Raw genomic sequence first — 12431 nt, 5'->3', positions numbered from 1 at the left:
GGTGGGGGAGGGGTGGAGAGAGAGGGAGACACAGAATCCGAAGCAGGCTCCAGGCTCTGAGCTGTCAGCACAGAGCCCGACGCGGGGCTTGAACTCCTAGACCACAAGATCATGTCCTGAGCTGAAATCAGACGCTTAACCAAGTGAGCCACCCAGTCACCCCTCTTCTTCTTTTAAAAAATCAGTGTAGGGGCGCCTGGGTGGCCAGTTGGTTAAGCGTCCGACTTCAGCCAGGTCACGATCTCGCGGTCCGGGAGTTGGAGCCCCGCGTCAGGCTCTGGGCTGATGGTTCAGAGCCTGGAGCCTGTTTCCGATTCTGTGTCTCCCTCTCTCTCTGCCCCTCCCCCGTTCATGCTCTGTCTCTCTCTGTCCCAAAATAAATAAACGTTGAAAAAAAAAAAAAATCAGTGTATCTGGAGACATGGGACTCATATTCAGCGATGGTGAGCTGGCGCACATGGCTTCTACCTAGTTTTCTCCAGACCTGTGCTAGGCCCTCTCAGTGTAAGAAGGAAGGAAGAAGGAAGAATTCATATTCTTCATTTCCAGGAAATTTTCTTGTATGATTTCCTTGACAATATCCCCTCTCCATGCCTCCACATTTTCTGTTCTATATTTCTGAAACCTGTTAGTTGGATTTTCTCATATCTACATGATTTTCTAATATATACATGAAAACATCAGTATCAGAAATTTGACTTTAGAAAGATCTTTCAGGTAGCAGTTTGGGGGACCGTTCAGGAACCCAGGCTTAACCCAATGAGAGCAGGCAGAAAATTTAAATAGACAAGGCCGGAACTAAGGGACCTGATTCTATGGCATCAGGAGAAATGGAAGGAGAAAGAACAAATATTCAGAAAGTAGAATGGATGCACCTTCTTGACAGTGTGGAGAGTGAGAAAGGGGGAGAAGGTGAGAAAGACTGTCAGAAGCGTGGCTTGGGTGATGGGGAAGGTGTTCGTTCCCTAAAAGGTGTGGATTATTTAAAGTAGGGGAGTATCACGATCAGATGTAGATTTTTAAAAGATCATTTACTAAAACTAAAGGGTGGGTGACAATTTGATGGGGGAACAGGATATTTACATAGTTGCAATGTATCTATCTAAAACTTGTTAATTACAAAAGAAAAAATAGTAACTTTTTAAAAACTTGGAGTGTGTTGGAGGAAGTCACTGAGATGACACGACCCTCATTTGACCCTCAAGCTGGATTGGAGCCTCCTCACCTCTCCCTCGTCCTTGGAATGTAAATGCCGCCCTCCCCCCCGCCCCCCCATCCCCACTACGGGAGCTGTTCTGAGAATGTAGCCTGGAGACAGTAAGGTGTTGAAACCATCTGGATGAGGGGTGCCTCAGGGGACTGGGTGGCTCAGTCCGTTAAGCGTCTGACTTCAAGCTCAGGTCCGGGTCATGATGTCATGATGTCGTGTTTGTGAGTTTGAGCCCCCACTCTGTGCTGACAGCTCAGAGCCTGGAGCCTGCTTCAGATTCTGTGTCTCCCCCTCTCTCTTCCCCTCCCCTGCTCGCACTCTGTCTCTCAAAAACGAATAAATGTCAAAAGAGGAAGAAGTAGAAGAAGAAGGAGAAAAGAAACCATCTGGATGGTACATGTGACTGAACCCTGTTGAGGCCTCTGCAAAATAAACTTTTAAGGTTTTGGCATGCGGGGGGGGGGGGGGGGGGGGGGGGGCAGATATTTCCTCCTCTTGCTGCTGCCCAAGGCAACCCTCATAACAAAGTTTCCTTCATTGGGGCGCCTGGGTGGCTCAGTCAGTTAAGCATCCAACTTCAGCTCAGGTCATGATCTCACAGTTTGTGAGTTCAAGCCCCGTGTCAGGCTCTGTGCTGACAGCTCAGGGCCTGGAGCCTGCTTCAGATTCTGTGTCTCCCTCTGCCCCTTCCCAGCTCACGCTCTGTCTGTCTCTGTCTCTCTCAAAAATAAACATTAAAATTAAAAAAAAAAAAAAAGAAAGAAAGAAAGTTCCCTTCCTTATTAAAAGTGCCATCTACCAACCTGGAATGGTGTGCCTCTTTCTCTGGTCTCTCCTCGCCTGCCATGTCAGGGGGCCAGTGTGCAAATCAACAGAACATATTACCTCAATTAAGTGATCAAGGCTAACATGACCAATACTGGGAAGAGCATCTTGTATCTTCTGATACGATATACTGAATTAATCCTGTCAACAATGCATGACCCGAATATAAACACAGGGAAAACCTCAGGCAACTCAAGTTGAGGGACATTCTGTAAAAAAACTGGCTGATACATCAAAAACTGCAAGGTCATGAAGGGCAAGAACCAAGGAACTCTTTCAGATTATAGGGAAGAGACATGATAATTAAATACAATGTGTAATCCTAGGTTAGATCCGGGACTAAGAAAAATTACTGCTATAAAATATATTGTTGAGACAATTAATGAAATCTGACTATGGATTATGATTTCATTAATTATGGAAATTCATTATGGAATCCATAAATAGGGATTATGATTTCATTATTATATCCAAGAGGTTTTTTTTTTAACTCTTTTTAAAAAAGTATCTATTTATTTTGAGAGAGAGGGAGTGGAGTAGGGGCAGAGAGAGTGGGAGAGAGAGAGAGAGAGAGAGAGAGAGAGAGAGAATCCCAAGTAGGCTGTGCACTGTCACTGGGGCTCTAAAGAACGAACCATGAGATCATGACCTGAGCCAAAACCAAGAGTCAGACACTTAACCAACTGAGCCACCCAGGCACCCTGAGGAGAGTTTTTTTTTTTTTTTTTTTTTTTAGCAATGTTAAATTTCCTGCTTTTGATAATTATACTGTGGTTATATAACGGAGTGTCCTTTTTCACAGGAAATACACATGGAATACTTAGCAAAAGAGCATGATGTCTTATTCTCAAAAAGTTTAACAAAGGATTTTCATTAGACAGAAAATGGAAAATGGAAACAGTGGGGTAAAATGTTACCAATGAGTCTGAGTAAAGTGGATAAAGGCTCAGGACAGCATCAAGCTCAGATACAAGAAGTGAGAGGTGGCTCTGGGGCGTGTATCAAGGTGATGGATTAGCAAAGCTTCCTCATGTCCAGCCGTGCTGAGCTAGCAGCAGCCCGGCCCATGGGCTGACGCAGTGTGGGAAATGGTCACAGAAGGGCAGGGAAATGCCCTGTGGCTAATGAATTCCAGGAGCGGGGAGCCAGGCTGCCAGAAGATAAAGTACCAGCAGAACTCCCTACTCAAGTACACTCTTATTCCTTCCATGCAAAACAGAGGGTGAAGAAATGGTGGACACAGATTCTCAAATACAAAACTGAAGAGAGACAAACCAGAGTCATCATGTATAAAAATAAATAAGTAAAATTAAAAAAATAAAAATAAAAAAAGAATCACCATTTGTATGCGACCAACAACATAAAGAGATATAAAAAGTCATCAGGGAAGAGTTAAGACCAAAGGAAGCAGAGGTAATAGAACAAAATTCCCAAGACTTTATGATAAATATGATTAATATCTTCAGAGGTGAGCGATAATTCATACATAGCAGGCAACCAGAGATCGAAGATCTTTTCGCTGTTTTCCAAATGTCATTCGGATTTTTAATGATATATTTAGTCGCAGCTTCTCAAATTAGCTCCTTCACTCATGGAGTCAGAATTACTCCCGAAAAAGCTAAATAGAAGCCCTGAAACTGTCACAGAAATTAAAATTAGCACCACAGAATTAAAAAAAAATGCACCACACACCTGGGAATATGACAGAAATGAATGTGACCTTCAAAGACTTAAGGGTGCATGAATGGTTCCCTCATCTGCCCATTTAGCTCACTGGTCTGGCCCCTGCATCCGCTGTGCTGAATGAATGTAGTATCTTTCCTGGAGGAGATTAACAACACAGTCTCTGGTACACGGGATCCAAATTTAGATCTAATATATTTAACTTCATCTCTACCATCTTTTTTTTTTTTCCTCTTTTCTCTCTCTACTTACTGAGTCTTTTTTGTTGCTTCTTATTTTCTTTCACTATCTTTCATTGAATTGATTTTGTTTGGTTTTTTCCCCCCTCCAGCCTTTAGAAGATATATCCTATCCTGCTTCCTCTGCTGCTGCTTTTCCTTTTCTTCTCTGATGCCTCCTGGGAGCATCGGACCCACTGGCTCTCTGCAAGGTCTTTACTCTCTCCAGGATGCCTTCTCCCATTTGGGGGTCTGCTTGCCTGGTGTGTTCTTCGCTTCTTTCTTTGCCTGGTTAACACCCTTTCGTTCTCTCACTGAGGCCTGCCTGGCAGAACTTTCTGAGATGTTAAAAATGTTCTACACTTGCACAATCCAATTTGATAGCCACGAGCCACACGTGTGTGGCTTTTGAGTGCTTGAGATATGGATGATGCGAATGAGAAATGAAAATTAAAATTTCATTTGATTTTAGTTAATTTAAACATAAGTAGCCACATGTGGGCAGTGGGTATGGTATTGGATCACTTGCCTAGGTCAATAATCATGTCTCAGAAATCTTTCTCTGGCCTCCCTGATCAGGTGAAGCCTCTCTAATATATACACTCATGGCAGCAGGTGTGTCTCATTTCTAGATTTTTTTTTAATTTAAAAATTTTTTTTTCATTTCTAGATTTTAAGTAAGTTGCAATTTTACATTTCTTTGTATGATTACTTAATGTCTCTCCCTCTCTCCCCAACCCCGTCTTTTTTTTTTTTTTTTTTTGCTAAGAGCCCATGTGAGTCATAAAGGTGGCTGGGTTTGAGAATAATTTTTGGGATACAATGGACAGGGTAGCTACTTGATTAGACCTGAGGAGTAAGAAGAGGGGAAAGCATCGAGGATGAACTCTAGGTTCTTGTGTGTGCAACTGCATTTCCTCTCATTTACAACATATTGCAGGAAGGGGCGGGACAAATTGGGCGGGGGGAGACACCAGCACTGGTTTTGATTTGTGGTGATTGAGATCCTGTGAGGATATACAGGGAGGACATGCCTTTAAGTTGGATTTAGAACTTGGATCTTGAATAAAGGTCTGGCCAGGAGCTGAAAGGTAAAACTTTTAAACATACGTACATATATGGTGATTATAAGAGTGCCTATAAATGAGATTACCCAGGGAGAGTGTGATGCAGAGAGGGGAAAGTTTTCCTTTCTTCTCTTCTAGGTTCTTTGGCTTGTCTAATAATCAAATCGATGCAAGACCGATTAACAGGAGAAAAACAAACTTAATTCATAATATTTCAGCTCATAGAAATATGAGACTCACAGAAGTGACCAAAGCAGGCAGCTTTTTTTTTTTTTTTTTTTTTTTTTTACCTTTTAGACAAGAAAACAGTAAATGTGTGAAGAATTGACATGACAAAGTTTGGGCTTGGGGTAGTAAATTAGTGAAGAAGTGATAAGTTTATACAGCATTCTTGGCCCTAAACTCCCTATCTCTGGTGATTAGGGTGTCTCTCTACCTCCTGATACAGGAAGGGTACCTTTCACAAGGGAGATTTATTTCCTGCTTTCCGGGAGACAAAGGAGGGCCAGAGTGTCCTTCTAGCACCATCTTAAGTTAACTTTAATTCAAAATAATCAGTATGCCAAAGTGACATATTTTAGGGCAGCCTATCCTGAACCCCATCAGTGACTTACAACTAAAAACTGGGCTTAAAAAAAAAAAAAAATGAAACCTCGCCATCTGAAGTGGAAGCCCTGAAAGAAGTAACCTTCTTGTGGGCCCCTGGCTGGCTCAGTCGGTAGATCTTGTGACTGTCAATCTCAGGTTCTCGAGTTCAAGCCCCATGTTGGGTAAGGAGCTTACTTAAAATAGATAGATAGATAAATAAATAAATAAATAAAACAAAACTTCCCTCAGGGTAATAATTTCATGGGATAGGAGAAATAGAATAAAGTATGTCTTAGAAACCATATTATCCTGTTTTTACTTAAAATCACTTCAGGTAATGAATTTCTGATTCACACCAAGACTTGTGTAATTCTGTAGAAAATACAGTAGTTTAAATTTTAACTGCACGTCCTTTGTCAAGTAAACTTTAAAGGCTTTGCTTGTAACACAATCTGGATTTTCCCCACTAGAGGGCGGTATTGTTCCACGTTTCAGAGAGTGGCCTGCTGTGCCTTGTTCCCTACCTCAGAGAAGAGAAGGAATATCCATTAAAATATTTACTGAGGCAAGCACAGAACTGAGTTTCCTATGAGTTTTCTCTCACACAATCTTTGCAAGAATGTAAGTCAGATCATAACACTCCTGTGTTCAAAATCTGCCAATGTTCTCAATATAAGCTTTCGGTGAGCATATTAAAATCAATATAATGCCCTTATACTTGGGAGTATCAAGAAGAAAAAGAAAATAATCTATAACAAAATAATACACATTTTAATATTTAAATGACTACAGAAGGTCTAGTGAGGTGGTCAGATGTTTACAACTGGTTATAATGAATAATTTTATTATCTTATTTTATTTTTAATGTTTATGTATTTTGAGAGAGAGAGAGAGGGAGCGAGTGAGCAGGGAGGTGCAGAGAGAGGGAGGGAGAGGGAGAATCCCAAGCAGGTTCTTCGCTGTTAGCACAGAGCCCAATGTGGATCTCGAACCCACGAATGGTGAGATCATGAGCTGAGCTGAAACCGAGAGTCAGACGCTTAATCTACTGAGCCACCCACACATCCTGAGAGTGAAGAAATTTAGAGTAACAGAAGGAAGGCAATAGTTTCCTGAATATTGCCATCACCTCTTTTTTATATTCGGTGTTTTAAAATTTGGCTAAATAATATATCTTTATAGAAACACACACAGAATCACCACACATGCAAGAGCTAACAGGTGCTGACTGAAAAAGGGATGCTGTATTCACAGTGTGTGTACCACACACGACAGGTGGAACAATTTTCTGTCATGATGAACCTTTCCTGGTAAAGTTCTGAGAAAAGTGCAATTTTTTCCTCAATGTAGACAATAATTGCATTCCTGGACAAGTCATAATTATATTAAAATTGTGCAAAAAATATCTTGTGTTTCTATATAAAATTAAACTGGGTTCTAAGCTCAGAGATCAGCAAAGAGGTTTTTCACCTACGAGAATATCCCACAGAACCTAGGAAAGACATTCAGGGTTTATGACAATTCCTTAGAATGTGCTGTCCCAAGAAAATGAGAATATCTAGCATCCCTAAATATCTAGCATCTACTGCTCAGGAAAAGCCAGTAGCAGTCCCAACAACATTACACACCACAATCCCCACCCAAAATTTCCAAAAAGCCCCTCTTGGAGTTAGTCCTTTTCCTACAGGAGACCCACTATCATTTAGTGTCATTGTGAAATCAGTCACTAGGTGGCAGCATATGCCAAAGTATTAACTAGTTTTGATGCCCTTCCAGCAGTTGAGAACTCCTTGGGACCTAAGCAAGACTGGGACTGGAGGACAAGAGAACTTCACATTTATTTATGATGTTTGATTTCTATCACTACAAAAAAGATGAATCAAACACGACAAAAATACTAAAAATAGATGTGAATAATGACATGAAAATTTTATTTTTCCTCTATTTTTACATTTAGTTTTCCCTTCTTAAAGGGTCAGTCAGCAGAAATATCTAGACAGGATATTACTAAACCATCAGTTTGCTTCCATTCACGGTAAGAGAACAAAAGCTGGGGAACAGAGACTCCCATTAATGGTTAAAAGTAACGTAAGACTTCTGATATCATGTCAAGTCGCAGGAAAGGAAACAACGCACCTGTCAGGGAGCACAAGAAGATACCACAGGGAAGGTGGAGCCTGAGTTAATCTTTAAGATCAAGTGGGAACAATACTGGTGTATACTAAAAGGCAACAAAACAGTACTCATAGCTAACATGTTATTAAGATTCAGAGTTGACAATATTCTTCCACGTTTTATTCAAGTTCATCCTCTCACATTGCTGCTTACCCTTAACCAGTAATGCTAACAGTGTGGTCTGCCAACTGGGGACCGTTACCTGCACCGAGAGACACTGAGACATACAGACACTGAGTGAAATGTTTATAACGACTGGCCAATTTTCTGTCTGTTGACCACGACAATCACAAAGTGGGGCTGTATTTTTTCCATTTTAAATGTTCATTTCTATTGCATTTTACCAAAATATCCATCTTCAATGGATTGAACACACACACGCGCGTGCACGCATCTACCTAAAGTTTGAGAAGCACCGTCTCCAGAGCACCGAAACAGCCAGAAGGCACGAAGCAGGTGAGCACGACAAGGCTGGAGGAGAAGGCTTACTACATTCAATAGCTCCCAACTGTAACAAGCGCGCTCATTCCATTTTCTTTAGTCCTCCCAACAACCCAATGGGACCAGTCGTGTGATCTTGACTTTACAAAAGGGGGCCAAAACTAGGGATGATAATGAACCTGCCCCAATGGAGTCAGGAATCAAACCGAGGTCTGTTGGAATTTTCAGCCCTTTTCAGATCCTCACACTGGTTTAATCACCAAGTCAGTGCCCATCTCTCGTCTAGCAATACCTGGAGATCACAGTCTATTCTGGAACCAGTTGCTTTAGAGCTCACAGACTCAGCACTGGTGCTCACATGTCCTCAGGAGCAGGACCAATCTTTCCCTAAGTTAGGAAAAAGGGTTTGTCGTCTAGCCCAATAGAGCACGGTATAGCTCGTATGTCAAAAGAAAGGTTGAAACAATGATAGCAAACCAGTTCCCACTTCCCGTAGACATGTACACACACACACACACACACACACACACACACACACACACAGAAAACCCTTCTCATTGAGCAAAAGAAATAAATTCTGCTGTATCTCACTGGAGTGGTATGAGGTATTTTCCTGACTTGAATTTTTTCCCCCTTATGTCAAGGTGTTTTTCTAATCATAAACTTTCATGATAAAAGGTTTTTATCATAATTTTTATCATAAATCATTAAACAATAAAGTATTTTACAAAAATATACTTCTTTTAATTTTTAATTTTTGGATAAAGAAAGTTGCCTGAATCTAAATGAAAACACAACTAGATTTATAGGAAGAAAAAACAAAAGACAATCACAATAGTGATACAATTTACAACACAGAGTCAGAGTTTTTGGATAAAACAGTGTTGAACACTCGATACTTAGAAATGTGTAATAATTTTTTCCATTTTGCACTTTCAAAAAGATTAAAAACATTATATAAAAACAGATTTAGGGAGGTCAGTTCTACACTTCTCTTTTCTTCATTTTTTTTTTAAGATTCATTTTACTTTTTGAGAGAGAGACAGCACACATGTGTGTGAGCCAGGGAGGACAGAAGGAGAGAGAAGAGAAAGAGAGAGAGAGAAGTTTAAACAGGCTCCACACTCAGAAAGGAGTCCAACATGGGGCTTGATCCCATAACGCTGGGATCATGACTTGAGCAGAAATCAAGAGTTGGAAGGATGCTCAACCAACTGAGCCGCCCAGGAGCCCCACTTTTCTTCATTTTAAAGGCCCACTAAGAATTAAAAACAATAATTAGAGATAACTTGAGAAAAAGTGTTTTGCCTTGTACCAAAAACTCCTCATGGAAAGTATCTGGTAAGAATATCTTCTCCTTCCTCTCTTTCCTCCTACTCCTTCTTTTTCCTCTTATTATTAAAAGCAGTAAAGACATTAAAAAGAACAGCTATTGGGGTGCCTGGGTGGCGCAGTCGGTTAAGCGTCCGACTTCAGCCAGGTCACGATCTCGCGGTCCGTGGGTTCGAGCCCCGTGTCAGGCTCTGGGCTGATGGCTCAGAGCCTGAAGCCTGTTTCCGATTCTGTGTCTCCCTCTCTCTCTGCCCCTCCCCCGTTCATGCTCTGTCTCTCTCTGTCCCAAAAAAAAAAAAAAAAGAACAGCTATTGAACACACATCATGTACATGAAAACCTTACATAATGTTATTAATAAGGCACACAACATCTCCATAAGGTAAGAATTATTATTCTTGTTGGGAAATTGAGGCCCAGAGAAGTAACTAGTAACTAGCATAAAGTTGCAGAGTTAATAAATGACAGAATCAGTATAGAAACCGCATGTTCGAGTGTGAAGTCCATGCAAACTCTTGATATTCTATAATATAGGATTAAAACATGAGTGACAGCCAGCTGTTAAACTCATTAATTCTGGGACTACTGCTGATGTTAAGTTATTTTTATAGTTTATGCAAAATGAAGCTCTTAGAATCACATTCACTTAGAACTATGTCTTGCTTGGTCTACATTTTTGTCATGGTCTATTTAAAAAGTTAAGAAAATTAGATAATTTCTTTTGGTGAAAGAATTACCTAATACCTTGGTGTTGAATGCACAAGGTGGTGGGATAATTGTTCTTTTTCTGGAGTACGGCTCAGCATAACCTTGAGGATCTACAGACCCAGGGTTCAAGGGCTGCCTAACTGACTTTCCAGGTATGAAATTTAGGCAAATTACTTTACCTTTCTATGCTTAAGCTTTTCCACTTGTAAGTTGACGATAAGAATACCCAACTCTCAGGGGTCAATTAAATAATATAAACAAAGTGCTTAGCACCATGTAAAGCACAGAATAAATGTTCAGTGAATTGTGTAAGTTAGGTAATGAACTTGCAGAATATTGGAAAATGCTACAATTATCTTCTTTAAAAACAAACGACAAGAAAACAGAACAATAAAATATAATAAACCTGCAGGATTGTGATTATAAATATTCTTGAATAGCAGAATTGGTATAAAATGTACAAAGAAGAGAATTTGTTATTCGACAGACCTCTCATTTTCATTTTTATTCTGTACACTTACTACAAATCTTCAGTTGAAAGACTGTCTTTCCATACAGTATTCACTAAAAAAAAAAAATTCGCATTTACTGGTAAGGGCGCAGAGACCTGTATATATGCAAAAATTGTAAAAAGTTGCAAAAACCGTCAACAAACAATATCCCTTTAGTACAATGACCACTACCATTAGCATTACTGTTTTCCTCCAGACCAGGCTCTGACCTTGCATGAGACTGAATAACAGGACATTTATTTGGTATTAGTCAAAGTTCCTTCCATCCTCCCTGTAGACAATGCCATCATATCCTCGTTTTAAGAAGCAATCTTTTAAGAACACAACTCTGAAGCTAGAGTGTCCTGGGTTTGATTCTTCTTGCATTTATTACCTGCTTGCCTTGGACAAGTTACCCCATCTCTCTCAGCCTGCTTCCTGATACAAAATGAGGACAATACTCATTTTATGATTTGTTGCAAAAATTAAAGAATTTCTTCCTCTCTTTCCTCTGGGGCATCTTTAATGCAGTAGAGGTCAACAAGTGGTAGCCATAATTATTTTTATTTTGTAAAGGAAGAAACTGAGGATTAAGCACATTTTGGTAGGAATTTATAGGCGTGGAGCTGGATCCTAGCTCTGCGATTCCCCGGCCAGCGTTCTTTAGTGATTACACCATAAGGTAAATAAGCTATCTTCGGTGAAGGGCATTGGGACGAGAAGAACGCCTAATTTCACCAACCCCTGCAGTGACGTGTATATCAGTATATCCTTCATTGTTCACTGTCGAGCTATTTCATTATTATTTTTACTCTGCCAGTTTGGAGCACAGGCGGTATAATAAACATACCTTTACACTTGTTCGGTAACCTCCTAACCTTTCCCCAAGGTCCCAGGGCATGAGCTCTGTGGGTAACGAAAAATGAGGTCACCTATCTAACCTCCACCAGCACACACGACGCAGAACGGGCGCCCCGCCCAGATGTTTATATTTTCCTCCCTTGGCCCCGCCCCCCGACCACGCGGGGCTCCAGCCGCCGCCCCAAGCTGGAGTTCCTGGAGCGGACTTGCCTAGCGCCTCAACCTACCCACAGGGATTCCCTCTCTAGCCAATCGCATTTGAGCAACGGGACTGCCCCTGACAAAGATGGCGGGGAAGGCCTCCGTGAGGGCAGGCTGATTTAACACCCAAACCCACGGCGTCTAGGGAAGACAGTGGTAGTAGCGGCGCGGCCCGACCATGGAGGAGGGCAGCAGCGGTAGCGGTGGCAGCGGTGGCAGCGACAGCAGCACCGGTGGGAGTGGTGGAGCGCAGCAAAGGGAGCTGGAGCGCATGGCTGAGGTCCTGGTCACTGGGGAGCAGCTACGGTAAGGCGTGGGGCAGTGCCGGTGGGCGCGCGGTGGCACTGCCAGCCTGTGTCCGCAGCAGTCCCGCGCTCACACGCTTGTGCCTCGTGCCTGGGGACTCGCGCTGGGCTCCCGGACCACTGCGGGCGCGTGGGCGGTCGGCATTGCGCCCTTGCTTAGCTGCTGCTGCAGCCGGGCGTCCGGCGACGCGGGACTGGCGCGAGGCTCCCCAGGCGGACGCATGCGAGCCGGTGGTGCGCTCTGCGCCCCGGCCCCGCAGCTGCAGCCTTGCGCTCGTCAGTCGCGCAGGCATCCGCCGCGCGCTCCCTGTTCCTGGGCACCTGGGC

At 42.2% G+C, this 12431-nt stretch overlaps 1 protein-coding gene across 1 annotated transcript in view; it reads left to right on the top strand.

Annotated features, from left to right (window-relative positions):
- The first annotated feature begins 11783 nt into the window (after positions 1 to 11783).
- DEPTOR (DEP domain containing MTOR interacting protein) overlaps positions 11784 to 12431 on the top strand; it is a 137586-nt gene continuing 136938 nt past the window's right edge. The window contains exon 1 of the mRNA XM_045453811.1: positions 11784 to 12105. Coding sequence (XP_045309767.1) covers positions 11978 to 12105 — 128 coding nt within the window. The 5' untranslated portion in view covers positions 11784 to 11977. The remainder of the gene's footprint in view (positions 12106 to 12431) is intronic.

Source organism: Leopardus geoffroyi, chromosome C3 (genome assembly GCF_018350155.1).
Source record: "Leopardus geoffroyi isolate Oge1 chromosome C3, O.geoffroyi_Oge1_pat1.0, whole genome shotgun sequence".
NCBI lineage: Eukaryota > Metazoa > Chordata > Mammalia > Carnivora > Felidae > Leopardus > Leopardus geoffroyi.
Note: the sequence above shows the minus strand (reverse complement) of the source record. Positions and strands in the feature narration are given on the sequence as shown.